General features: G+C 45.0%; 3 protein-coding genes across 4 annotated transcripts in view; 1 reads left to right on the forward strand and 2 right to left on the reverse strand.

Moving 5' to 3' along the window:
• Nucleotides 1–638: 638 nt before the first annotated feature.
• ZSWIM7 (zinc finger SWIM-type containing 7) lies at nucleotides 639–12226 on the reverse strand. The gene is made up of 5 exons (XM_061363544.1): nucleotides 12043–12226; nucleotides 10238–10259; nucleotides 6585–6687; nucleotides 1581–1685; nucleotides 639–940 (listed from the first exon to the last, which is right to left on the reverse strand). The coding sequence occupies exons 1-5, from the start codon at nucleotides 12173–12175 to the stop codon at nucleotides 824–826; spliced, it is 480 nt and encodes a 159-aa protein (XP_061219528.1). The 5' UTR covers nucleotides 12176–12226; the 3' UTR covers nucleotides 639–823.
• A 463-nt stretch (nucleotides 12227–12689) lies between these two features.
• Nucleotides 12690–22962, forward strand: TTC19 (tetratricopeptide repeat domain 19). 2 transcript variants are annotated; one of them, XM_061363554.1, is made up of 10 exons: nucleotides 12690–12890; nucleotides 12959–13032; nucleotides 13135–13245; nucleotides 13454–13492; nucleotides 14001–14057; nucleotides 14328–14389; nucleotides 14921–15015; nucleotides 15216–15370; nucleotides 15661–15823; nucleotides 22845–22962. In XM_061363554.1, exons 1-10 carry the CDS (start codon nucleotides 12707–12709, stop codon nucleotides 22850–22852), a joined length of 948 nt encoding a protein of 315 aa, XP_061219538.1. In that variant the 5' UTR covers nucleotides 12690–12706; the 3' UTR covers nucleotides 22853–22962. The 2 variants fall into 2 exon arrangements, with proteins under 2 accessions (XP_061219538.1, XP_061219537.1); XM_061363553.1 differs by lacking the exon at nucleotides 22845–22962 and adding an exon at nucleotides 16301–16602 and having other exon boundaries at nucleotides 12692–12890.
• NCOR1 (nuclear receptor corepressor 1) overlaps nucleotides 17784–23394 on the reverse strand; it is a 67631-nt gene continuing 62020 nt past the window's right edge. Inside the window, exons 43-46 of the mRNA XM_061363556.1 lie at nucleotides 22660–22713; nucleotides 21467–21688; nucleotides 20759–20935; nucleotides 17784–20587 (exon numbers count right to left, since the gene is read on the reverse strand). Of these exons, the coding sequence (XP_061219540.1) occupies nucleotides 20400–20587; nucleotides 20759–20935; nucleotides 21467–21688; nucleotides 22660–22713 (641 nt within the window). The 3' untranslated portion in view covers nucleotides 17784–20399. The remainder of the gene's footprint in view (nucleotides 20588–20758; nucleotides 20936–21466; nucleotides 21689–22659; nucleotides 22714–23394) is intronic.

Below are 23394 nucleotides of genomic sequence, written 5' to 3' on the forward strand. Positions count from 1 at the left end.
CTTACTGCTCTTATGTACATAGGATGATGTGTTTTCCTCGTGTTGCTCAGATTTTGTATTTACAGTAACTGTCATTTACATACAGAATGCTTAATTTACCACCTACGCAACCTGGCTCAGCCTCTGCCCCATCATTTCTTGCTGTGTTGCATTCACACACGTGTCATATGAGGCCACCCTGTACTCCAAGACAGGCCCAATCTCGGAGCACTGGCAGGGTTGCACAGAGGTGGAAAGAGCTGATTCCCAGAGCACTGGCTGCTGTGCAGAACAGGGTAGCAGTAGTCTTCTTTCCCCCGTGTCTGGTGTGGACAGCCTCGCCTTGCCTGCCAGCATGAGGTACTAGACTTGTCTGAAATGGGTCGACTGAAAAGCACAGCTACCATGGTGATGCTTCTAAAGATCACGTAGTGCAGTAAGCACAACAGAAACACCAGTCTCAAGATGCTGAGGAATCCCTGCCCTAATCCCTGGTACAGGTTTGACAGTGATGAATCATAAGTTGCAGCTACAGAAATTGTAGCTGTAAAAAACAGGCTGTTTGTATCCCCACATCACAAGCATATAATATTACAGATTAGTTCAATCACCTTCAAATACCCCAAGAATAGCCTAAAGAAATGAAGCTGAAGTCAACATAGGCTTCTTAACATTTATTAATTAATCTATCAATTCTAATGCTAATTAATGTCACACTTGGCTGCAGCACAGGAAGAAACCTACCAGCCATTATGAATATTTGACACCCTTGTAGATACAAAAAAAGCCAGCAACACAGCTGGGAGGGTACACAGAAGGCACATCCACATGTGATACAAATCCTTCATCCTTCGTCCTCTTCATCAGCCAGTAAGATGTTTATGAGCTGCTCCTCAGACACTGTTAGTTCCTGACAGGCTCCCATGGCCTGACTGAGGTAGACAGCAAGTATATGTTTGCACTGCAAATAATAGCAAATAATAGCACAGCCAAGTTAACAGCAGGAGCTACACAGGAATGTCAATGTGCTATGTGGAAGCTACAAAAATCCACCCTGGTCTAATGAAGTGCTCTCCCCTCCCAGGAACGTGGTTCTCTCTTGGCACACCAAGCCCTAGCACAGGCTGGTGCTCCAGTTGGCTATGGTCAGTTCTGCCATCAGGATAATGTAATACAGGGATCTGACACACAACAAAGTGTTACTGGCCTCTGATGTCCTTCCCACAATTGCAGATCAATTGGTTACCCTGAGCCCTTCCTCACTGGCACCAGGTGAACATCAGCCACACCCCATGTGGCAGTCCCATTAGCAGCAGTAGCCCTCATTCCAAGGGAGCAGGGATTATTCATCTCTGGAAAGTCAGAACAGTAATGCCTAAGTAAGAACAAAAGCCCTCTCTAGCCCTTGTAAAGCTGAGCTCCACCCAAATACCACGACTCCCAGCAGGCAGATGATGCAGTGGGTCAGGCAGAGCCTGCATGGCCAACTCAACACTCATGCATTTACTCCTTGGAAACTTCAGGCTGCTCAGGTTCAATAAGCAGAGCACAGCTTCTCCCCTGCTCCCTGTCCCAGCCCCAAGTTAAGGCAGGGAACTTACCAGAAGGCTCTCGCTCTTCTGCAATACAGTGAACCCAAAAGCAGGACATGTGCAGAAGTGGCAGGAACTATAGCAGGTGTAGAGTTTGCCTGAGCTCCCAAGAACCTGAAACAAAGGCAGATGGAGGGGGTGAAGTCAGAGGCAGCGTTCACTTTTAACTTCCCTAACTCTTAGCCTATGTCTGATGTCCCTTTTACAAAGACTCACTGCAATCTTGAAGCTCCTCAGCTTTCTCTCCACACCTCTCTCCCTACAGGCGAGGAGTGCTCCCATACTTGCAGCAGACCTCAGCTCCAGTGACTTCCCTGCTGCTAAGAGATCAGGAAAAGGGCAGTGACACCAAGCACAGAGCCCCCTCCCCTGATCTCCCATAGCACAGCGAGCTGCCAGCCCCTCTAGGATAGATGAGCATGATGAAAACTCTCGTCACAGAAAACCCGTTTGTGAATCCACCACAGGCCTGAGATTGGAAGGAGAGCAGCAGTGAGCACTTGCAGTGAAGCCTTTCCTAACCAGCTCCAGTGGCTGATGGCTGCAAAAGCTCTTGATGCTCTTCTCCCAGAGCAGCTGCAGCTATTGGAATCTAGTTTTGTCTGAATAAACAAAGTTGAAGTCTCCAGAGAAGAAGCCTCTCTGCTCCATCTCTGGTCTGGGAACAGCACTGCCTTCTTTTCCCACATGCTGTTCCTCTCCGAGGCTGGTACTGAGGCATATTCCCTCTGCACAATGGGCACAGGATGTGGGATATCATGTGTGGGAAGCATTCATTTCCAGCATGGAGAGGCTGTGAGCTGCTGGAGCTGACTTCTTGGTACAGGAAAGCCAACCTATGGATTATTTCTCTTTTGGTTTCCTCAAGACTGGGAAATGGCTTTTAGAAAGCTACTTTGAGAGCCAACTGCTCTCTCCACTCCTATTGCAAGGGAAGGGTCTGCAGGAGCAGAACACACAGACTTTCAAGCAGAAACTTGACTCAATAGAATGGACTTCACTAATGCTTTGAGGCTTAAACTGAGTGCACTCCATGATTAAGACACAATTACCACAGAGTATTTGCCATGATGTGTCTCTTATCTGCCACAGCAAGTGCTTTGTGTCCCCTCTGTGGCCCCAACAGCTGGCACTAACTCTTCCTGGATATTACAGAAAACAATGGGGATTTACATGGGTGTAATCACCAGCAGTGCCCTCCTCTGCAGACAAACCCTGGGCTCTGGTGGCACAAGACACTCCTCTCCCACACCAGGCTCTAGATTTTGGTTGGGCTTGTGGCACAAATACACCTAAATCCAAAGATAAACACAAAGAAGTGAAAAGACAGTGGAGATCTGCAGAATGCTGCTCCCCTCCAGGACACCTCTGGCACTCCTAAGTCCCTGCTGAGGAACATCATCCACCTTGGTCCAGAGCTGCACACGCAAGGGGTGCCTTCCCCTGTCCCCAGGAGCTCTCTGCACTCCTTGCCTGACAGGTAACATTCACAAATTTAAACTCTCCCACGGCAGCACCTATGCCTCCTAATCCCCCTTACTGCCAGCAGAATCAGGACACAAGACTCACATTCCCATTTCAGAGTAAACCATTTTGTTTTCAGTCTGGCCTTTACCCTGCACCCTCCTTATACTCCAGGCTGAGTTTGTTTCACTTGTGATAAGTTTGTTTTTCTCTAGGCCCTTTGATTGTTTTTTTCCAAGATGAAGGATTCCGATGGTGCCTTTCCTTCAGAAGTGTTTTGCTTTGAGGAGGTGGGGCAAGACACAGACGCTGCCAGATTTGGCCTGAGTTTAGTATTCCCCCGTCCTGACCTAGATGGCAAGAATACATCTTCTGTGTAATAGGGCAGACTAAAATCCAAAGACCACGCAAAAAAGGTGCCTCTGTTTCTGGCCAGCTGCAGCCAAGCCAGGCACAGGGGTGCTCTCTTGGACCTGAGATGCTGTGAGATTTCTTTCCCCTTCCCTTTTGCCAAACCTGGCAGTTGCTGGCTGCACAGTGAAGAAAGATCACCTTGGTAGTGGTGTTCCTGCCAGTGTGTGGGGATGCAAGGGGCCGGCTCTGACAGCAGTTGCTAGGTGGCACACAGAGCTAGGCAGCAGTACAGCCTGTGCCAGGATCTGGTGCTGAAATCTTTCACTGTGGGGCAGGCTGCCATACAGCTCTAGGAAATTAATTTAAAAAGACATAAAACAGCAGAACCCAATAAAAGTGCAGGATGTGAGCAGTGCAAGTGACACTCAGCAGGAGGGCTAAAGCACTGCCTCTCCCCCTGCTAACTGGCTTTGCTCTCACAGCATTTCTGCAGCTCAGCCATAGCTAATAGGTGCCCAACTGCTGTCTGCTCACCACTTGACACTTGACAGCTCCAGCATCAGCCACATGCACATCCACCATCTCTGCAGCAGGTAAGGATTATTTATCCCTGACCTGGAGTTACAAGAGTTGGCTTTAGTCTGTAGCATGGGCAGGTGTCATACAAGCCCTTCTGGGATGATTAACAACTCTGAGCTAACATCAGCACTTGAATACCCCATCAGTAGTCATCGGTGCTACTCTATTACATAGCAAAGGCATGAATGCCCAAGCATTAAATGACAAATCATAGGTTTCACGGTAGGACCAGCCTCATGCCAGCAACGAGAAGAGCTCTCCAGATCCAGCTGCAAGTGAGAGCACCACCTCACATTCCAGCTCAACCACACCTGGGTGCAAACAGCAGACTTGCATCCCCCTTTCTGGGGATGAGTGAAAGGGATGACTGTGCATGTGTCCAGGCAGCTACAGATGCCCCTCTCTCCCTACTGCAGTGAGCATGCTTCCCTGCAGAGGAAGAAGTGCACACAGCTGGGATACACATCTGCACCACACACACACATAATGAAGAGCCAGGGACACTACGCAGCTACTCTTCAGTGCAGGATCCCACTCATTGTTTCAGTTTCTAGAGCCCCAGATTGTGTTCCTGTCACTGCTCCAGCCTGTGGCCTCAAGGGAGGCTCTGCTCTTTGTTTCTGCATCTCAGACAGATGTGCTGAGGAAGAATTTCGCAATGGGACCAGGCTGACACCCCCAGAGAAAATATCTCTTTGGATTCCTCTGTTAATGAACTCATCAGCAGAGCCTTAATCAGAAATCAAGCTCCACTAAAGAGGAATGCTGCTCGGAAGCACTCGTGCACCTGCAGGCAGGGACTGCTTCCTGTAGGCTGCCTGTCATCTGGGAGGACACAGGCACAGACCTTGGGTGATGCAGTGGGGCTGCTCACATCATATCCACCAGCTACCAAGTGTGCTCAAGGCTGACCTTTTCCTACATTAACTCCTGGTGATCAGCCCCAACCTACCTGTCCAGGGGTTCCTTCTCTGCTGTAGCAGATGCAGTGTTCAGCAACAACCCTGCCCTGCCCAGAAGAAGGTGTCACGGCTGCAGCCAGCACATCAAAGCTCTCTTGCATGCTTCTCTGAACTCTTCCATGTTTCATGAGGCTTCTACATCTAAGAGATGTATATTAAGCCTCTTCAGATGCAGATAACTTTGCCGTGCTGCAAAATGCTGTAAGCATGTGAGCACACATTCAGGCTCCCTGGAAAGACAAGAAGCTCTAAGCAGTCCCTGTCATCCTGCAAACAAAAGGGTGCTAAGTGAACGCTGTGTATCACAGCCTGCAAAGTTCTGCAAGGAGAATGTGACTATTCTCTGCCTATTGGCATATTGAGCTGAGCAACTGTAAAAAAGGAAAGGCCTTTAAGCATTGAATTATGAGGCAGCTGCTATCTCAGGGTCCTGGCAGCAGAGCTTCTTAGGCTTTACCAAACACCCACAGGCAAGCCCTCAACTAAAATCAAAGGCTGTGTTCTTGGGCCCTGTATGTTTATGAATCATGCCTCTCTGGAGGGGCCAATGTCCTCTCCAAAGCCCCAGAAGTGATAAAGGCTCTATGCAAGCTCTAAACATGTGAAAAACGTTTATGTCATTACCCAGGCCTGGCTTTACAGCTCTTCTCTTACCCTAGATGACCCCAAAGCATCTCAGCACCTCCAGGGAAGGAGGGAAGGCCCTTTGCAGGGAGGATATTTGGAAATATTCCTCTTCACTGCTACAACACTGAACAAAGAGATCACTGGTGTGTGGAAAAAGCACAGCACCACGTTCAGTAGTAGAGGGGGTTGTGCTGTCTGAGGGGGTTAGTAGTGCTAAATAGTAGGAATTGGGTGCTTCTTCACCAAAATCTTATAAGCAGAGGATCCCACTGCTTTAGCTAGGGCACAGCACGGAGTGTCTCTCTGACTCTGACCTCCTGTGGCTGCTCACTGGTGCTGAGGCACAGTAGAGCAAGAAATTGTGCATACAACAGAAAAGTCAGAAAGAAGTGCCAATGGCTTCTCTCCTCACCTAATGAGCCTCAGCTCCATCTCCAATCCCATGCTGCAAGAAGTTTGATCTTTAGGGCTAAGGTGAGCTCTTCTCTCTAAAATGCCATTTTATGAAGATGTTTCTGTGATTCACAGACTTGGCAACAGTGAATTAGTATGAAACCCACGGATTTGGCCTACACTGCTTCCTCCAAGGCAGCAAGGATCCTGTTGCCAAGCAGAGGTCAAGAGTGTTCAGGACACTGTGGATCTGGAGTGCAACAGGGAAAGAAATGCAGTGATGGCAGATAACACTCCATTGCGTAGTTTGTCAAGAGGAAGGACTGCCTTTGCTGGGTGGGATGGAAGTAATAAAGCAAAATTAGCAATTCCTGGAAAACTTCCTCTGACCATGAAACCCACAAACATGTAAAAAATTGTCTTTGACTGGCTGGGAGCCACAAAGAAAATGGTAATGTACAAGGCTGTTCTAATTCATGGCTAATGCTTTCCAGTATCACTTCAGGAGTTTGTAAAACACCGATATTCTCTCTGTGTTTATCCAAGTGCTCTTCCACATACTGCAAGTTAGCAAAATATTGGCTCATATGTCAGCCGGAACCATCAGAAAGTGAGACTGAAGAGGAGCATGTACCTGGTATGCAGTCCTTCCACTGGGGGATGTGACTCGGGTGACACAACGCTGATCCACCAGATCCAAAGCTGGGACAGCACATGGGCCAAATATGAACTTCAGCCTGAAAGAGAAAGTGTTTCTAGTAAGGTCACACCACAAAAGGAGATCTCTTGGCTTAGCCTCATCATAGGATATAGCCCTATGGTGTCCAGAAAGCCTGTAGCCAAAGGTTCCCATTGCCCCCCAAAACCCCACCAGTTACAGCTCCATTGATTATGCTACCAAGCAATGAAGAGCATTTGTCATTCTCAGCTCTGCTTCATTTCACTAAGTGACCATTAATCCTTGTCCTGTCCCTCCGAGGACACCCCAGGACTCAGTTCTTAAGGACAGCCTCTATCCTGCAGGCTATTCAGACCTGGGTTTTGATATTCTTAAGATAACTTCCAAATTTCCAAGCTGCTCCTAAACAGTCCCACATTTCTTTGCAAAATCCCACTCAGATTTAATTACATGACATTTTAAAGATTTTTCTTACACAGGACATTACATCTTGTGTGTTTCTTCTTCAATACTATGACCCAAACACTATTCTGGCTGTCTGCTGCACAAACAGGACATGAAGTGATTCCTGTCCTGAACTAAAATGAGACAAAGTGCATCAGAGACACAGAAGTGAGTCTTTAGTCAGTCTCTATGACTGTGACACAGCGTTAGCCATGTAGGCAAGGAGATATCTTTGAGCAGCATTTCTGGCTTGACAGTCACTTTAGAGATCACTCATTACTGAAAAGGGAGGGTAGGTGAAATAAGAGCCACAGGCTGTCCTTACAGTGATCTGAGCAGCTTTTTTGTTAGTATTCCCATAGCCCTTCCGATGCAAATTCTGTGCAGACAGAGCACTGGAGATTTACCAATTTATCAAACAGTGAATCTAGACTCTAAAACTGGAAACTCTGCTTCTGCCCAGCACTCTAAATACACCAGGTCTTCTTTAAGGGAAACTGTACCTCTGGCAGCAAAAGCAAGACATGCTGGAAAAGAGAAGATGCAGGAAGGAAATCCTGGGGGATGCACAGTGCTGGGGTTACAGGCAACAGGCAGTGTCACACACCCAGCCCAGTTATCCCTGTTGCAGTAAACTCACATGAGGACAATGAGCATAAACAGGGGTTTTAGTGGGGGCAGCATCAGGTAGACGAGCACATGGAGCCAGACTCACTAATTCTACGGGGAAAAGGGGCTCGTGCTCTGGGACACCTTAATTGTACACACAGGCTGTCCTGGATGAGTTGCCCTGGGTGAGATTATTGATCAGTTGGTCTTGAATCCCACCTCCAGGCATGGCCCACACATCATGCTTCACAGCAAAGACAGAGCAAGGATGATACGTAGCTCCTTGAGCAACAGGAAATGTAGCACCAGGGCTCCTTCCTCATCCCAGGGAAACTGGTTTAAATTCCAGGGAACAAATTAATCATTTTGCAGTGATTGCATCTCCTCTATTACAACTAAGTTCTAAATTATTCTTTCTCTACACACCAAACTGCATCAATAGAAAGCTAAAGACCGTCAAGGAAATACTTAAGACACTCCACTGCACATGACGCCACTGGATAGTGATAGTTTTACATCTGTAATCCAGCTTCCAGCAGGACTCAGAGACAGCAAATTTATTTCAGATAAAACCCAGGGACAGCACATCCCTTATGTCACTACATCCTCCCTAAATCCGCTTTCCTTTTCCCTTCCTTCCAAGCGGGGCACAACACATGCAGGGATGCACTACTGCACAGGCTTCATGGATCAGACAGTGCCTGGAGTGGAGTAAAGACAAGGTTGGCCAGGTTTGCTCAGGTATATGTTTGCTTCCTGCAAAACATTGCCTTTACACAACTATCTCCTCAGCCCTGGTGCTGCACATCCTGGCAAGGAGTTCTTATATCCTGCTGGTGCTGTTGCAAGGTTATATGATAAGCTCTATGTCAAATATGGACATTGGTACCTGTAGCCTATTGTCTATACAGCTCATAAGACTTAAAAGTTATTCTAGACTTGTATACCCAGCTGCTCTGAATGTGTCCCAAAATGCTCAGGGGCAACTCAGTTAACTTTACAGACCTTTTATCCGCTGAGAAAAATCTGTGTAGTAGAGATTAGTTACAAGGATAAACAACAAGAAAATCAGCAGTGATGAAAAGATAGCACAAAACATAAGCAAGAGAACAAAAGAAAGCAGAGGAACGTTTTTCAACTCCAGTGAAGACACAAAGAGCCAAGGCAGAGCCCTGGCGTCTCAGCAGCATGGCTGACCTATGTGTCTGAGTCAATCTCATTGATAACAAGCCAAGCAGACAGACTTATTCCAGGAAGACTAAACTTCAGTTGCACAAACTCAAGGCAATAAGGATTGGCTTCATCTGAGGACTGAGAGGAGGTGGGTGGGGGGAACACTCAACGTAAGACATTCCTTAATGATTAGGTTTGGATTATAAGGCGGCTGAGTTTAGTGGGTTTCAGTAACTCTTTCAAATTTAGGGAATTCTTTTTTCCATATACTTAATTATATCAGTCTAACAGGAAATAAATAAGGGAATGCCCAAAGGAAATTCAAAGACTTCAGAGATTTGGAAAACATTCAGAAATTAAATCAGAATTACTTCTGAGCTGCTGGTCATGGGGGATGGAAATCTGACTGCCAAGAGTTACCACCCAACTGCTATTAAACTTAACACGGGAATTTCTTTCCTCCTTTTTTCTTTTATGACAAGAAGGAAACAAAAAGTTAAGAGAGTTGTCAAATATAATCCTACCTTCAAAGGCCATTGTGGTCCTAGAAGAGGAAGCCAACATGCATACCTTTCACTAGTGTTATGTTAGGTAACTTTAGACTCAAAGACAGTAAGGCCTGAAGGATTCTTGGTGATCTCTCCTGGCTCAATTACAGGCAGGCAGGAACACAAAGTTAAAGATGAATCTGAAAAGCCTTTCTTACTGTGATGGTGCCTTTTCCCTACCTTCAATACCAATTAGAGAGGGTCTACAGAAGTTGTGAACCTTGGTTCTCTTAGGAGACTGCTTGGAAATGACTGAAATATTCCCAAGCTTCAATGAACACCAGGGTGACGAAGCTGACCTGAAACCTCTTCTAAAGAGAAGAAAACTGTCAGGGTAATCTTCAGTTAACAATTCCCTTGTGCAGAGAGATGATATGTTCCTTTCTCCCTTTCTATCACACATGCCCATGACTCAGATGGAAGAAGGGATCTCAGGATGTTGCTGTGCTCACAGTGATACGAATACAGTGGAGATGCAGCACTCCAGCAGCATGAATCACTCTGAAATACAGTCCACTCTTACAGAAAACTCATCCCAGATGTGAGGGTGAACTCAGAGCTCAGGTTAAACATTCCGTGTTTCTGCATGCTTAATCCACCCAAATTAGAGCAAGTCATCACAGGAGATTCAGCAATATAGAGAATTTCATGAATCTCTGGAAAAAGCCTTGAGATTGTCTCTTTGGACCTTCATTTCCACTACTACATAGCAACTCTGCATGAGAAACACGTACTGGTCAACACAGGAAAAAAACCAGTGGTATTATGAGAGCAGACTATCAACTGCCCTTTAGCAGGACACTTGGGACAAGAGCTGAAGCAAAGGATACTCACCCCAGCAGCAGGTCATCAGGGACTGAAACAAAAAGAAAACGAAGTATGATTTTGCTGAACTTCCCCACTGTGATAGACATCGATATCACAGGCAAGCTGGGGTCTCCCTAAGGTGCCCCCTGAGGCCACACAGGACTGCAGTACTCTAGCCACCGTCTCCAGCCATCAAAAAACAACAAGGAGCAGCAAAATGATAAGTTATGGTAGTACTAAAGCATGTATCAAGTACAGCACTCAGAACCACAGGGATTAATTTTCAAAAGAAATGCAGAATCCCAAATCTACCTACTTTTGTAATATCCTACTTTTAAAAGCATGCAAGAAAAGGCATAGGGCCTCAACATCTTACTCTGCCGCTTTAAGAAGTTGGTTAAAAATACATATATATTAGTTTCCCTGAAACTCTCTTGGCATGAGTTGGGAACTCTGGCATCAAGTCTTTAAAAATGTTGTTCTTTTCTCAGCACAGTCTTGCAGGGCGCCACTAGTTTATAGCTTTTAATACAGCCACAGAAACACAATGTCTTCACTTATTGGAACTTCTTGTTAAGATGGAAAGTTACACTTAGGAAAATCTGTTTGTTGCATTTTAGGGTCTGATCACCCTGATCAATCTGATCTTTCTGTTATCACTAATAGGACACAGTGTACTGTGTCTCTGTATTCCAGTGGAAGACTGGGACTTCTGACTTTAAAATCCTTTGTTCCAACAATTCAAGGTATTCTCTATGACTTAGCTTTTGGTTTGACTTTACCAGCTTTATTCTAATTTAATACTCCAAAATGACTGATAAGTTTGTTTCTGCAGTTATGTCTCAGTGTATGTCTTAGCACTATTTTGCTTTAAGGAGAAGTATACCTTAAAATAATGACTTTTTTTTTTCCCCTCCTAGTTTACAACAGGATTTATAAGGCTCTTCTAAAAATTTACATGCAGATTTTGGATCTACTCTAACCTGACTGGAACTATACTGCAAGCATGTCAAAAAAGTGTCAATGTGGTCACTCTGCCAGTTTAGACGTTAAATCTCTGCTCATTCCCCACTCACATGTAGTGCTCTGACCTCTCTGAACGTTTATTTGCTTGGGTTTAGTGCATTTAAAAACACTCCCTTCCTTAGGAAGAGCCATTCTGCACTACTTATCATGCAAACACAAAGAGCAATATTCTTTCAGCACAGTTTACAGAACTACTTTAGTAATCCGAAGTGCAATGAAGGTAATTGTTCTTATCTACCTGTCAGAATTGGCCAAGATCTAACTGCTGGTTTCTGCTTGCTTCATTCAACCAACGGGAAAGTTGCTCTCTGCCCTGAATCACCAACACCACCCCCTCTGCCGGTCAGTCATGAAACATCATCGTTTCTAGGAAGGTTTCCCTTTCAATTCTCGTTTTGAAATTAGCGAGTCTATAAAAACAGCAGGACATAGGCACAACAAAACGCCCGCCTAGAAATATGTAAAGCATCATCCCTTGAATGCAACCACTTGCACTGCAAACTCGAAGCAAGCAATATCTTGAACGTAGGCACCACATTCAAAAACGTGTCCAAACTGGTCTAATTTCCAAAAGGGCCTGACTTTGAGAAGGGGGCTACTCCTCATTATCTGTGCTTCCAACCCCTTTGTGTTGTCTCTACACAAGGACAACTGGAAACACCCCGTATAACCTGCTGCTCCTGAAGGTGAAGGCCACCCAGTAGGCTGGAGATGGGAACCAGGGGATGCCAACAACCCTCACTGCTCACTGAAGGTTATGACTGGCCCACCACCTGCTGGGATGGGTCTGGTTTTTATTTACGTACCGTGTGAGGTCTCCTTAAAAGCCTTTTTGATCTCTCTCAAAAGCTCTTCTGCTACTGCCGGCAGGGTACTGTCCATCTTGTCAGCTCTGGCCTCCTGACTGGAAGGAAGGCTGAAGAGAACAGTGGGAGTCATTACACTGCAGATACCATAAACCAGGACAGGTTAACTGGGCACTACTACATCCCAACCCTGCAATGAGGCCAAAAGCATCTCCACCAACATTTGAAACGTGTTTTTCACACGTTCTCAGAACAAAGGGTTTTTCCACAACACAAGGGTGTTTCTCAGACCCCCCCCCACGTGTGAACATACCCCGTGGAAGCGGACGGGGGAACACGGGGAGAAGCCCCTGGCCCGGGCTGCCCCGGCTGCTGCCCGCTGATCTTTCACAAACGGGCCGGGAGCCGCCAGGCCCCAGCAGCGGCAGTCCAGCCAGCACCGCCACTCCCAGCCGCGGTCCCCGGAGGCTCCCTCGTTACGGCAGAGCGGCGTCGGAGCTATTTAGAGCGGCCGGTTATGAGACAGCGGCCCTGGGGCCTGGCCTACCTGTACCTGCACCGCCATGAAGCCGCGTCTCCATAGCAACAAGCGCCCTTTGCCCCACGTGACGCAAGGCGCACATCACGTGGCTAGTGCGAGCTCTTAAAGGGCCCGCGGGGGACGATGCTGGGGGCCGCGCTGCCGCGAGCCCTGTGTCGCTTGTCTGCCCGGCGTTACCCCGCGGGGCTCCGGCCACCCCGGGCCGCCTGGCGCGGCGAGGCCCGCGGGGAAGAGAGCAGCGGCAGGACGGGGTTTGAGCGGTGGCGATGGGCCCGGCCGGTCGGAGGTGCTCTGACCTTCCTGGGAGGTGAGGCGGGCCTCGGGTTGCGGGTCGCGGCGGTGTGTGGCCATGTGGCGGTCACCTTCGGCCCGCAGCCTTCTCCCTCTTCCCCAGGGACGCTGAGGAGGACGGCGAGGACGCCATTATCCTCCTGCTGAAGAGAGCCAAGGTGAGGCGCCGTCCCCTGCAGGGCCGCGGCCATGGCGGGTGTTAGCTCAGCGGGGGCTCTGGCCCGTGAGCTGCCCCCCGGCTTTGCCCTGTGTCTCCGCAGCTCAGCGTCATGAAGGGTGAGCTGGGGGAGGCCGAGAAGCTTCTGCACGAAGCCCTGCGGCTGTCGCACCAGTCGGAGAACAGGAAAGCCATTATCTACACCTACAGCATGGTGAGGCTTGGGGGGCTGGCAGGGACCACGCTGTGTAGTGTCTGGTTCACGCTGGAAGGTGCTGTGGGGCTCTGAGTTCCCTTCGGGGAACTACTTCCGGTAGTTCGGGGGCTGTGGTGGAGCTGTAGATAGAAGGAAAAGCAGTTTTACTTAGTGAGGCAAGTCTCTGCAGTCTTTGTGGCCCTTCAGCACTCTCCGTCTCTTCCAGATGGCAAACGTGGCCTTCATGCAGGGACAGCTGGATAATGTGAGTAACTCTGGTTTTTACCCTCTGAATTTTGAGGCTGACATCTTGTGCAGGGGCTGAGTTGTGAGGCAGAGGCCTTCCAGTAAAAAGCGGAGTGATCTGCCTTGAAACTGCAGTGCTGTAGAGCATGTTCTGCCAAGAAAAATGCCTTTGCAGATAAGTTTCTGAGCTTCAGCATGGTGCTGAAGGAAAGGAATACTTCTTACTGTCAAATGCTGCAGTGAAGCACTTAGATGACTGTCCCGAGATGAACTTGGGACAGCCATGAAGGCACAAAGACGTGGTATACTCATGACTGATGTAGCAATCCTAAAGTAGAAACTGAAAGGACCTGCTAGGTGTTAGCATGTTGGGCTCTGGTTAGCTTTTCACTTCTACCTAACACTGATGTACAATGTAAATGCCACAAACTGTAAGACAGGTTTTCCCAGTAGTCTGCCTTTGTAAAGGGTAGAGATCTTTTAAGTGCCATCATTCCCCAATGTTCTCTTCAAAATTCTCATTTCAGGCAGAAAAACTCTACAAAGCAAGTATGAGCTATTTGCTCTCAGGGGACACGAAAGAGGTATGTTCTTCTGATAAAGGCTTTCAGCTGGAAGTTTTAACAGTGGTGCATGTCTCTTTGGTCTATTTCTTGTGCTGTAATACCTCCTGCTGGAAATTTGCAATACTAGCTATGAGCTTGCTGGCTTCTCAGGAACTTCCTTTACTGGATGGTAGCTCTGGAGAGAAAAGGAGGGGGATTTTTAAGTCTAAACTTGTACTCTGACAAAGTAATGTTTCTACTGGGGAGATGCAAAAAGAATAACAGTTGCATTGTGTGTCCTCCTGGCAGGATGACAATGCAATCCTTGAGATGTCCCTCAAGCTGGCCAGTATCTATGCTGCTCAAAAACAGTGAGTTGCTTGCTAAAGGCATCTTTTGCTTTCATCTCAGCTTCAGAGTGACAGTGGTATCAGAGAACAGAGCCTGAGGAAGCTTTGATGTGACAAGATGCCATCAGCATAAAGGTTCCCACAGGCATGGTATTTGCCTACTCACAGTCTGTAGCTATGTAGCTACGTGTAGTCGTGTAGCAGGGTTTGCCACAGATTGCTGTTAGGACCTGCCCCTCTTAGGGCAGAAGTAGCCAGAGAAACATCACTTAAAAGCCTTCTTTCCTGTGAGGTGTGGATTTGAAGCAGTTAGTGGCTAGTAACTTGTAGTTTTGTTTTTCCGTGGTGCATTGGCCACGGGTTGCCTTAGCTGGCCTTGTTTGGGGGGAAGAGGGGCCCTTTCCACCTCTGCACAGAGGGCAAAAAGGGTCCTGTGAAGGGGAAAAGTTGTCTTGCAGGCCCTGTAGAATGAGGGATTGAAGGTGTTCACATCCATCCCTTCAGGGATTGAAGGAGCTTTGCTTTGCTTTGCTCAGTTGCTGCACTTTGCAGGCACAAATTAGCCCTGGCTGGCTATGAGTTCTGCATCCTGACCTTAGAGGAGAAGATTGCCAAGCAGAAGGACTTGCCTGAGGACGTCTTACCAGGTAGGACTGCCTTGTCTGCCAAAGGCTTCTCATTATCTTTTCTCCATTTGCCTCACATAGATGTTTCTTTCCATATTGCCTAAGCACCATCTTCATGTCAATCCACTGTCTTCACACTGCATGAGTTTCCTGCTCTTGTAGGATGGAGACTTGTGCTTGATCTTGTAGAAGTGATCACTTCCACTCCTCTCTATTTGCAGCTGAAGAAAAGGCCAATACCCGCCTCTTGCTTGGGATGAGCCTAGACTCCTATGCTCGCTATCTCCTAAACATTAACCAGCTCCCAGCGGCCCAAAAAATGTATGAGAAGGCTCTGCAGATATCAAAAGATGTTCAGGGAGAGACTCATGCACAGGTGACTTGTATAATGGACGACTAGGGAAAGAAACCTAAGCTCCCAGGGAATGAGGCAGCCTTAAAAGCAGCTTTGCTGGTATCAGCCATACATAGCACTGAATTGGGATCAGCTTTCTTGCCAGGAAGAATGAGCATGCAGCATGTTAATATAGAAATACAAGACACTTTCTTACTGAAAGCTTCTCTGGGAAATGACTGCTTTTACTAGTGTGATGGGAGTATGATGGTGGTGCTTGTGATGCCCTACACAGGTCTTGCTCTGAGGTTTCCTTTTCTGTCCTGATGCAGACTGTGGTCCTGATGAGTGACTTGGCGACTGTACTGGATGCCCAGGGTCACCACGATGAGGCATACTCCTATGTGAAGAGGGCAGCAGAGCTGGCAAAGGAAACTCAACACCCTGAGGAGCACATGGTGTTGAACAACCTGGCAGCAATTCTGATGCACAAAGGTAGGTACATAAATATCTGGCTTCTGTCACTGTGCTTGTGCTGACCGCAGACACCTGTATTGTAGGAGCAAAGTGTAGTGTTATTTTTGTGTTGCTATTTGTAGTTTAAGCAGCAGTTCTGCTGACTTTGTGTAGCAACCTGTGTGGTGTTCAAATGGAATTCAGCTGCTGAAGGATCCTATCCAAGATAAATGCAGTACTGGTGCATCTGACTCAAAAGGTTGCCAAGGGATCTTGTCTCCCATGTCCTGTATGTGCAGTAACTGGTTTCAGAGGAAGAGAAAACATGCTGGAGATTTGTTTCTAAATTTTAATGCTGAAGCAGCAGTTTGTTCCATCATCATTGCTACTGGCTTGCTCTCATAATTGGCACCCAGTGCTGGATGTTCTGTGAACCTCCCTAGGTCTTGATGTGTTCCAGTAGTCTTTGCTTCTCCTTTGGGACTTTGAAAATGCCTCTTTTTCCTCTTGATACAGAGGACTTTCTGCAAGCAAAACAAGTGTACAAAGAAGCTCTCAAGCAGGCACAACAGAAGGGAGATGTTGCTTCTGTTCAGCATATCCAGGAAGAACTAGCTGAGCTGGCTAAGAGGAGAAAGGGCTCCAAGTAAGCTTGGCCAGAGTCCGGCCATGAGATGGCCAATGGCAGCAAGGGCTGGTCAGTACAAGCAGCCTTGGTGCAATGCTCCAGGGGAACAGCAAGGAGTTTAAGGACTACGTAACAAGAAGGGCTGCTATTACCCAACAACTTAGCCTAAAATAAAGTTGTGAAATCTTAACTCTGTAGATCTGTGGTGTAGTCTATGGTTAGTGAGCTACTATGCTAGTGATTTAACTTGGTCTGGACTGGGAGCAAAGCAGAAATCTAGCCTGATAGTACTACTGGCACTTAAAGAGTATTTGCTACTCCAGACTATTCACAGAGGTATTCAGTTTCAAACCATGGGTGTACTAAAGCTAAGTCCTGAAAAAGAACAGGCAGGAATTGTCTCACTCTACATGCTGGCTACCACAGCAGGGTGTGCTTGTGTCAGTGCTGCAATTCAGTGTTTATTAACTTCAGTAGCGCATTTCTCAGGCTATACCTGTACTAGGACAGAGCTGTACCTCCAGATCCTTTTCAACCAGGTTGCCTGAAGATCAAATGTTTTTCTTCAAAGCATTTAGCATCCAAAGATGGAACATGTGCTCTGTTAGGAGGGGTCAGACTATGTTACCAGGCAGAGCTGTTGTCAGAAATGAATCGCTCTGCCACCTTACACCAGTCAAGAGCACAGTGAGTGCCAAAACTGGCCTCCTCTCCTGTATAAGTCAGTGCTAGAATGGCGAGGCTCCTGGTGGAAAAGGTGGTAGGTACAAACCATCAGGTCTGTGAACTACATGTGACTTTAGAATGAACAGCCCACTCATATAACAGAATAGTTCAGTTCTGTGCTGCAGGGAGGCCTAATGTTAAAGAATTAAACCAGAAGATAGCAAATGTGTATTTAGCTAGGATGGAATAAAACTAACTAATTCTATTACTAACCAAGCATTAATTTAACAGCTCATTTTTAAGAACTTCAGCTGGTTGGTACAACCCTTAATGTTAATTGCATTATCATTAGTTTACTTACAGTAGCATTAGTGGCTTCAGCTCTGTTTAACTTTGAGCTAAGAGGCAGCATGCAGGTTTTCCAGAGCAGATGTTCACTGAAGCTGGAAGAACTTAAGTCACATGTACAGTTTTGTTCTCAGCAAGCTAGGAAGTAAAAATACAGCTGTTACAGGCATGCTTGTACTAACAGAAAGGCTCTGACACACTAGTACCAAAGTTCTGGGTTCTGTTTTTGAAGTGGCAGACCGTAGCCACTCCAGCAGTATCAACTGGGAACCCTGCAGCACTCCCTAAGGGAAGTGTTTTTTGCCTGTTCTCATAACTTGATGCTGTAAAACAAGAGGGAGACACAGGAAAGGCAGATGGAGAACTGATCCCCTTTATTGATTGGTCTGAATCCAGAAGTCACTGTCTACTGAAGACATTGTGTGGAAAAAAATAAAGTTGTTTTATGATGCATGGGTTTTTCAAGTCTTAAATGATTTCATATCAGAATCACGAAACATACCAAGATGAAGCATTGTGAAAGCGCTGATCAGAAATCAGTTAAAAATTTGTAGTAAACTACACTTTGTAAACATGACTTACAAACACCTTCCTGTTTGAAACAGGGCAGATGTAATTCCATACTTGAAGATTACTGGAATTGTGGTAAACCCTAACTTAGGCTCTGGAGAGGTTTTTACACTGGAGAAGTTAGAACTTGGATAACAAACAAAAAAGCAGCAACATTTTATGTGCAAATGCCACTCAAGCTGTATCTTAGGAGAAAGTGACTATCCTACTTTGGGAATCTTGCTGCTGCAGCAGCAATAACATGAAGCTTTGCAATGAACATGCTATACTTACAGTTAGCAAAGACATTTGTCTGTACATGCCTCTTTCACATTGTATTTGTTACACTAGGAAAGTGACAATGAGTGAGGTTTAGAATGGAACTGAACTCTCCATTCCAAATTTAGATCTACAAAAAGGGCAGAGCAACTTGTGTTCCAGTATCTGTTGCTGTGGGAACAGAAAAGTTAAAATAAGAGCACAGGTCTACAAACAAGATGAAGACTTCACTTGCCAGAAGGATGGGAAGGTGAGAAAAGTCTTTCTTAGAGAAAAGACTGGAAGGAGACTTAAGACTGCCAACTGACCTACTCTGATACAGCCTTTAAAGTAGCAAAATAATTCTGTATTTGCAACACAGTGTCAAGTTTCCAAATGAGTTGCTTTGGATCCCTCCCACACTTGGTAAAAAGGCTTTCTTCCCAAGCACTCAAAGTGAATTTGTATTCATAAGTAGTTCTGTACTTGCTGTTTGTAACTGCACCTTACAGTCCTTCTGGAAGATGTAAAACTTCCACAGCTGCATTCACCTTCCAGACAATGTGTTGCAAATACAGGGTTAAATTAAACATAATCTGAGTGGAAAATAACTTCAAGGCAAAGACTCTGTTCATGGATGAGATGCAAAAGCAGTTTGGAATCTGACAAATGGTGCCACCCCCCAGCTCAGTGCTATCTGTAAATCAGTCCTTCTACCCTGGAAGATTCAAATTCACTTCCTGAGGTCAGTGCAGCAAAAAATAAGATGCTTTTGAAGATGGATGTCAGGACACCCTGTGGTATCACTAACCAGATGCATGTATACATGAGCTACAAGCATATCATAGCAGGCATTGATAGATGAGTGATTAAGGAGACTCTCCTAGTACCATATACAATTTAAAAATCACCCTAACAAGTATTGCACACTTTAGGAGTTAAGCCAAGCATCCGTAAGGACTTCAACCAAAAGCTTGCTTACAGGGCCAGGGAGGGGGATGCAGACTTTAAAATAATTATTACATAAAGATTTTAAAATCAGCCTGGAGGAAGGTAAAAATCACAGTACCTATTTCAAACCGGTTGTAACAGAAGCCAAGTAGTTGACTCATGTGTTGTTCACTTATTCTATAAAAGCATTTTGTTTTATTTAAACTTGGGATGTAGAGGTTTTTCTTCTTAAAGGATTTATCAACCCACCCAGAGCCTCTATTCAGATAAGCCATTTGCTGTGGTTAAATATGACAGTAAAATTTAGTAGCCTGTATTGACTGCATACAATGCAGAAACAGAAAACACTTAAGATAGGCTTTTGGGGCACCGTTAAAATTCCCAGTGTGCAGAAGTGAGGTATGCCTCCAGAAGCTGTTCTTTGTTTTTTTTATATCCTTTTAAAAATGAACCATAACATACCCATGCAATAATAGTTCTGCAGTGTTGCTAAATAAAACCAACTGCACCAAAAAATTTACAATGTGGCAGAATTTAAAATTCAAAGAAATATATCATCTTATTCCAGCGAACCGGCCTATGGTAATGTACAGAATTCAGTAAGGGGTCAGTCTTAAAAATCAACATTTTCACAAGAGCTTGATCACCACTGAGAAAGTGTGTCTAGGGAAAAAAAAACATGATATAAAAGCACAATGCCTGCAAGAAGTGGCCTGGCATTAACTGGGCAATGATGCTAGGCTGGTTGGGAGGCTAGGTTAGGGTTAGGCTAGGCTGGAAGGGAGGCTAGGGTTATGAAGAGTACTCTACACTGGAGAAAATGCTTAAAAAACAAAAAAATTACAAAATGACCCCCAAAGTTTAGGCAATGATTTGAACATAAGTACACCAGATACTATAGCAAGGGAAAAAACACTGCAAAAAGTACTCTCTATTTACAGAAGAATGATTTAAAGACATTAAGGTTTTCTTTACAAATAGATGTAGAACAGGAATAGTCCACATTTTTTAAAAACTCTTTACATATTTATCTTTAGTAAGTCAACCTTCTTGTTAGCAATCCTCCAACACATGGCCTGTGCAGAAGGCATTTAACGGACTCTCCAATTCTTCATTGTGTGGCCCTTGCTCTCTTGGAAAGTCTCTATGGGCACAAGTCAAAAATAGATTTCTTGTTTTGACCCGCAAATAAAAAACAAAAAGAATCTGCATAGTTCAGTCATCACTGTCAGACAGAGTTTCATATTGTGCTGAAAGCAGTGGTGCAGGCTCTCGCTCCCATATCCTGTTCTGTTGGTGAGTGGTTGCTTGGCTCATGGACGGTGGGGCACACGCAATGGATGTTGGCGGTGTACTGCTGAGCATCCTCATCGTCAACGGGTTGTAGGGAAACTGTGTTGAACCTGAATAAAAGACAGTTTCTCCAAGTCAAAACCATAAGCTGTTCCCAAGAGACCCATATCTGAAAGACAGTCTGGGTTTGGTTGTGACAAGTCACAGCAAATCTGTTATTTCTGAAATTCCTCATATGCTGTGAGGTCCTGACCAATGTAGGAAAGAAACCCATTTCTCACCTGTTGATGAAGGCCTATCTTCCCAGGCCCACACTGGAGTCTGCCTGTGGTAGTCCCCTTCTGAATGTACAGATGAGACAGAAGAAGGTCTTTCAGTTCCCAAATACCCCTGTCCAGGAATTGGAGATTTTGACTTCCTATTATTCGACTTGCTGATGAGCTTCTGCTTGCCCCCTCCTGGAAACAGACAGGATAGACTTTACAAAGATGTTATGCTGGAATTTAGCCTCTGTGTTTGTTTCTATATATTACCATGTACCAAAAAACAGGAGTTTCACACTGGTGCCTTCTGGAATGCTAATTTACCTCAATTAGTGACCTAATCTTCTAACAGTGTCGCTAGAAAATCCCTGTTCTTATCACAACAAAGTTACAGTTCCATGTTTACAAGTGAGATATTTTCAGTTCAAGCTCCTGCTGGTACATGTTCCTTATAGGTGAACATCAAACCACTGACATGCTTCAGGTATCTAATACACATCCTGTTATCTCTTCTGTGTTTCATCACTGTAGTCATTCTCCAAGAAATACTGGATAATGCTCCTGAATTCTCCAGCACCATTGTGAAAGCCAGCACCACTAAAGGGAATGGAAAAACTACCTCCGCTTTCCAGAGGAAAACCACTGATTTTCAGTGATACCATGTTTATTCAAACTCTTAATTTTTATTTTAAGTCCATGAAATATTTAGCAGTTGCAATGACCCACCTGAATTTGGTGATGGGTTAGCTTCCTCCCTACGAGTCTCATTACTTGCTGATACTGCAGCACTGGAACTGCCGGGTACTACCGCAATAGATTGTGTCATTACAACTCCATGCTCTTCGCTCTTGTCATCAAAGTTTCCCATCAATGCTTTCCTAATAATGTCTTCCAGACCCAGATTACTGGCAGGATCTGCAAAGGAATGACCCCTAGAACTGACTGCACCTGGGAGATAAAAGAAAACATACAGGGAAAGGTGGGAGGGGAGGCAAAAAACGTATCTCGGAGAAATTACAATGGGATTTGGGAAAAGGTTTGAGAGAGGCAGAAAGGGGGGCGGGGGGGGGGAGGATATAAATCTTACTGTGTGTTTTGTGGGTTGAGGTTTTTTTACATAGCAAAGGAAGCTGAGCATGCTGATTGTGATAGCATATTAAGTAAAATCTGCAGCTATGATTCAGTTTAAGACAAAAGACCAGAAGAATGCTTCTCTCATTAATAATCCATACTAATTTGGCTTATGAATTGTGATATGTGGCAATTTTTTATTGCAGAAGCTTCTCTTCCATCTAAATTAATGCAGATCAGTACTTCTCCATTTAGAAGACAGAAGCACTGTACCAGAAGGGGCAGTGACTGGCCAAAATCACATAAAGTCAATCTGTGTTACAACTCAAGATTCAGATATAGCAGCTCTTCTCTCCCACCTTTCCATTCAATTCTCTGCCTCACTTTCCTCTTTAACATAGTAAAAGTATAGGTTATATTTAATTTCCTCATCTCATAAAAAGTTGAGGGGGTTTATTATGTATTCATCACAGGAAAAAACAAAAATCAGGAGTATTTTAAATACCCCAGTTTATAAAGTAAATTGCATTTGATGCAATAAGCTCAACTACACTATATTTAAATTCTATTTAAGTGAGATGCTAACCAATTTCCCTGTGTAAGATTTGCAGAGCATACATAAATAAATCACTCCTGCTTAAGATCCCATTTAAATATTTTTGAAGCTTCCTTTGGTCATTTTGCTTTTCCCTACAATACAGGAAACAAGTTTTCATGTAGGGTATTACCTTTTACATTTTCATCATCTTCCTCATTTACTGGACTCCCCAAAGCATACAGATGAAAGATGTGACATGGATTTACCTTTTCAGAACCATATGTTGTTTTTTCTTTACTGAAAGACTTACCTGAGGTAGTGACTGCTGGCAAATTAAATATTTCAGTCCCTGGCTGAGCAGTTGCTGCAATTCAAACATAACATTTCATTGAGTTTCTCAGTACTGACAATCACTGTAAGTAGTTGTTTCTAGTCCTAATGCACAAGGTGTAACTACTTTTGAACTCTTTTCAGTGTTCACTTTTCCTTTCTCAGTGTTCTAGGATGAATGTACACCTATGTCTTCTCAGGAAAATGATCAATACCAGGGTAAAAGTATGATCATGGCTGTTACTTCAGAAAGTAACGTGACTGTGAAATTTCACAATCTAAATGCTTTAAAATGCTAAGCTGCATTTGGTTTGCTAAGCTGGAGTTTTAAACATTACCTGTATGATGACCAATTTGAGAATAAAGATTTTAAACTGTAACACAGAATTCAATATATAAATGAAAAGACTGCTGGCAGCAATGGAAAGTGTGCTTGTGTGCCAAACATGCATATCAAGGTTTCAACAGAGCAAAATCTATTGTGCACACAATGGGGATCAGTGCTGCAACCCTTACTGACACAGCTTGTTTTTCAGAATGAGATTCATTTATTGCTCAACTCAAGAGCATTTACTTTGAAATAAACAGTCTCTATTAGGTACTGGGTTCACAAATAGCTTTAATTCTCACTAATGATAATTTTGATATGAAGTGCTGCTAGGGTTTCTGAGAGAAAAAACAAAGCTACAGTTCTAGTATCATATTCTACCATGTC

Source organism: Neopsephotus bourkii, unplaced genomic scaffold (assembly GCF_033783945.1).
Source record: "Neopsephotus bourkii isolate Nb327-2 ecotype Australia unplaced genomic scaffold, CSIRO-AGI_Nbou_v1 NB_1154, whole genome shotgun sequence".
Lineage (NCBI taxonomy): Eukaryota > Metazoa > Chordata > Aves > Psittaciformes > Psittacidae > Neopsephotus > Neopsephotus bourkii.

Coding starts and splice junctions, on each gene's coding strand:
- ZSWIM7 (XM_061363544.1), bottom strand. CDS start 12,175: ATGACTCCCACTGTTCTCTTCAGCCTTCCTTCCAGTCAGGAGGCCAGA. Junction 10,260..12,042: donor TTTTAAGGAGACCTCACACG/GTACGTAAATAA, acceptor TTTTTGTTTCAG/TCCCTGATGACCTGCTGCTG. Junction 941..1,580: donor AGAAGAGCGAGAGCCTTCTG/GTAAGTTCCCTG, acceptor TATTATTTGCAG/TGCAAACATATACTTGCTGT.
- TTC19 (XM_061363553.1), top strand. CDS start 12,707: ATGCTGGGGGCCGCGCTGCCGCGAGCCCTGTGTCGCTTGTCTGCCCGG. Junction 13,033..13,134: donor TCCTGCTGAAGAGAGCCAAG/GTGAGGCGCCGT, acceptor GTGTCTCCGCAG/CTCAGCGTCATGAAGGGTGA. Junction 14,390..14,920: donor ATCTATGCTGCTCAAAAACA/GTGAGTTGCTTG, acceptor TGCACTTTGCAG/GCACAAATTAGCCCTGGCTG.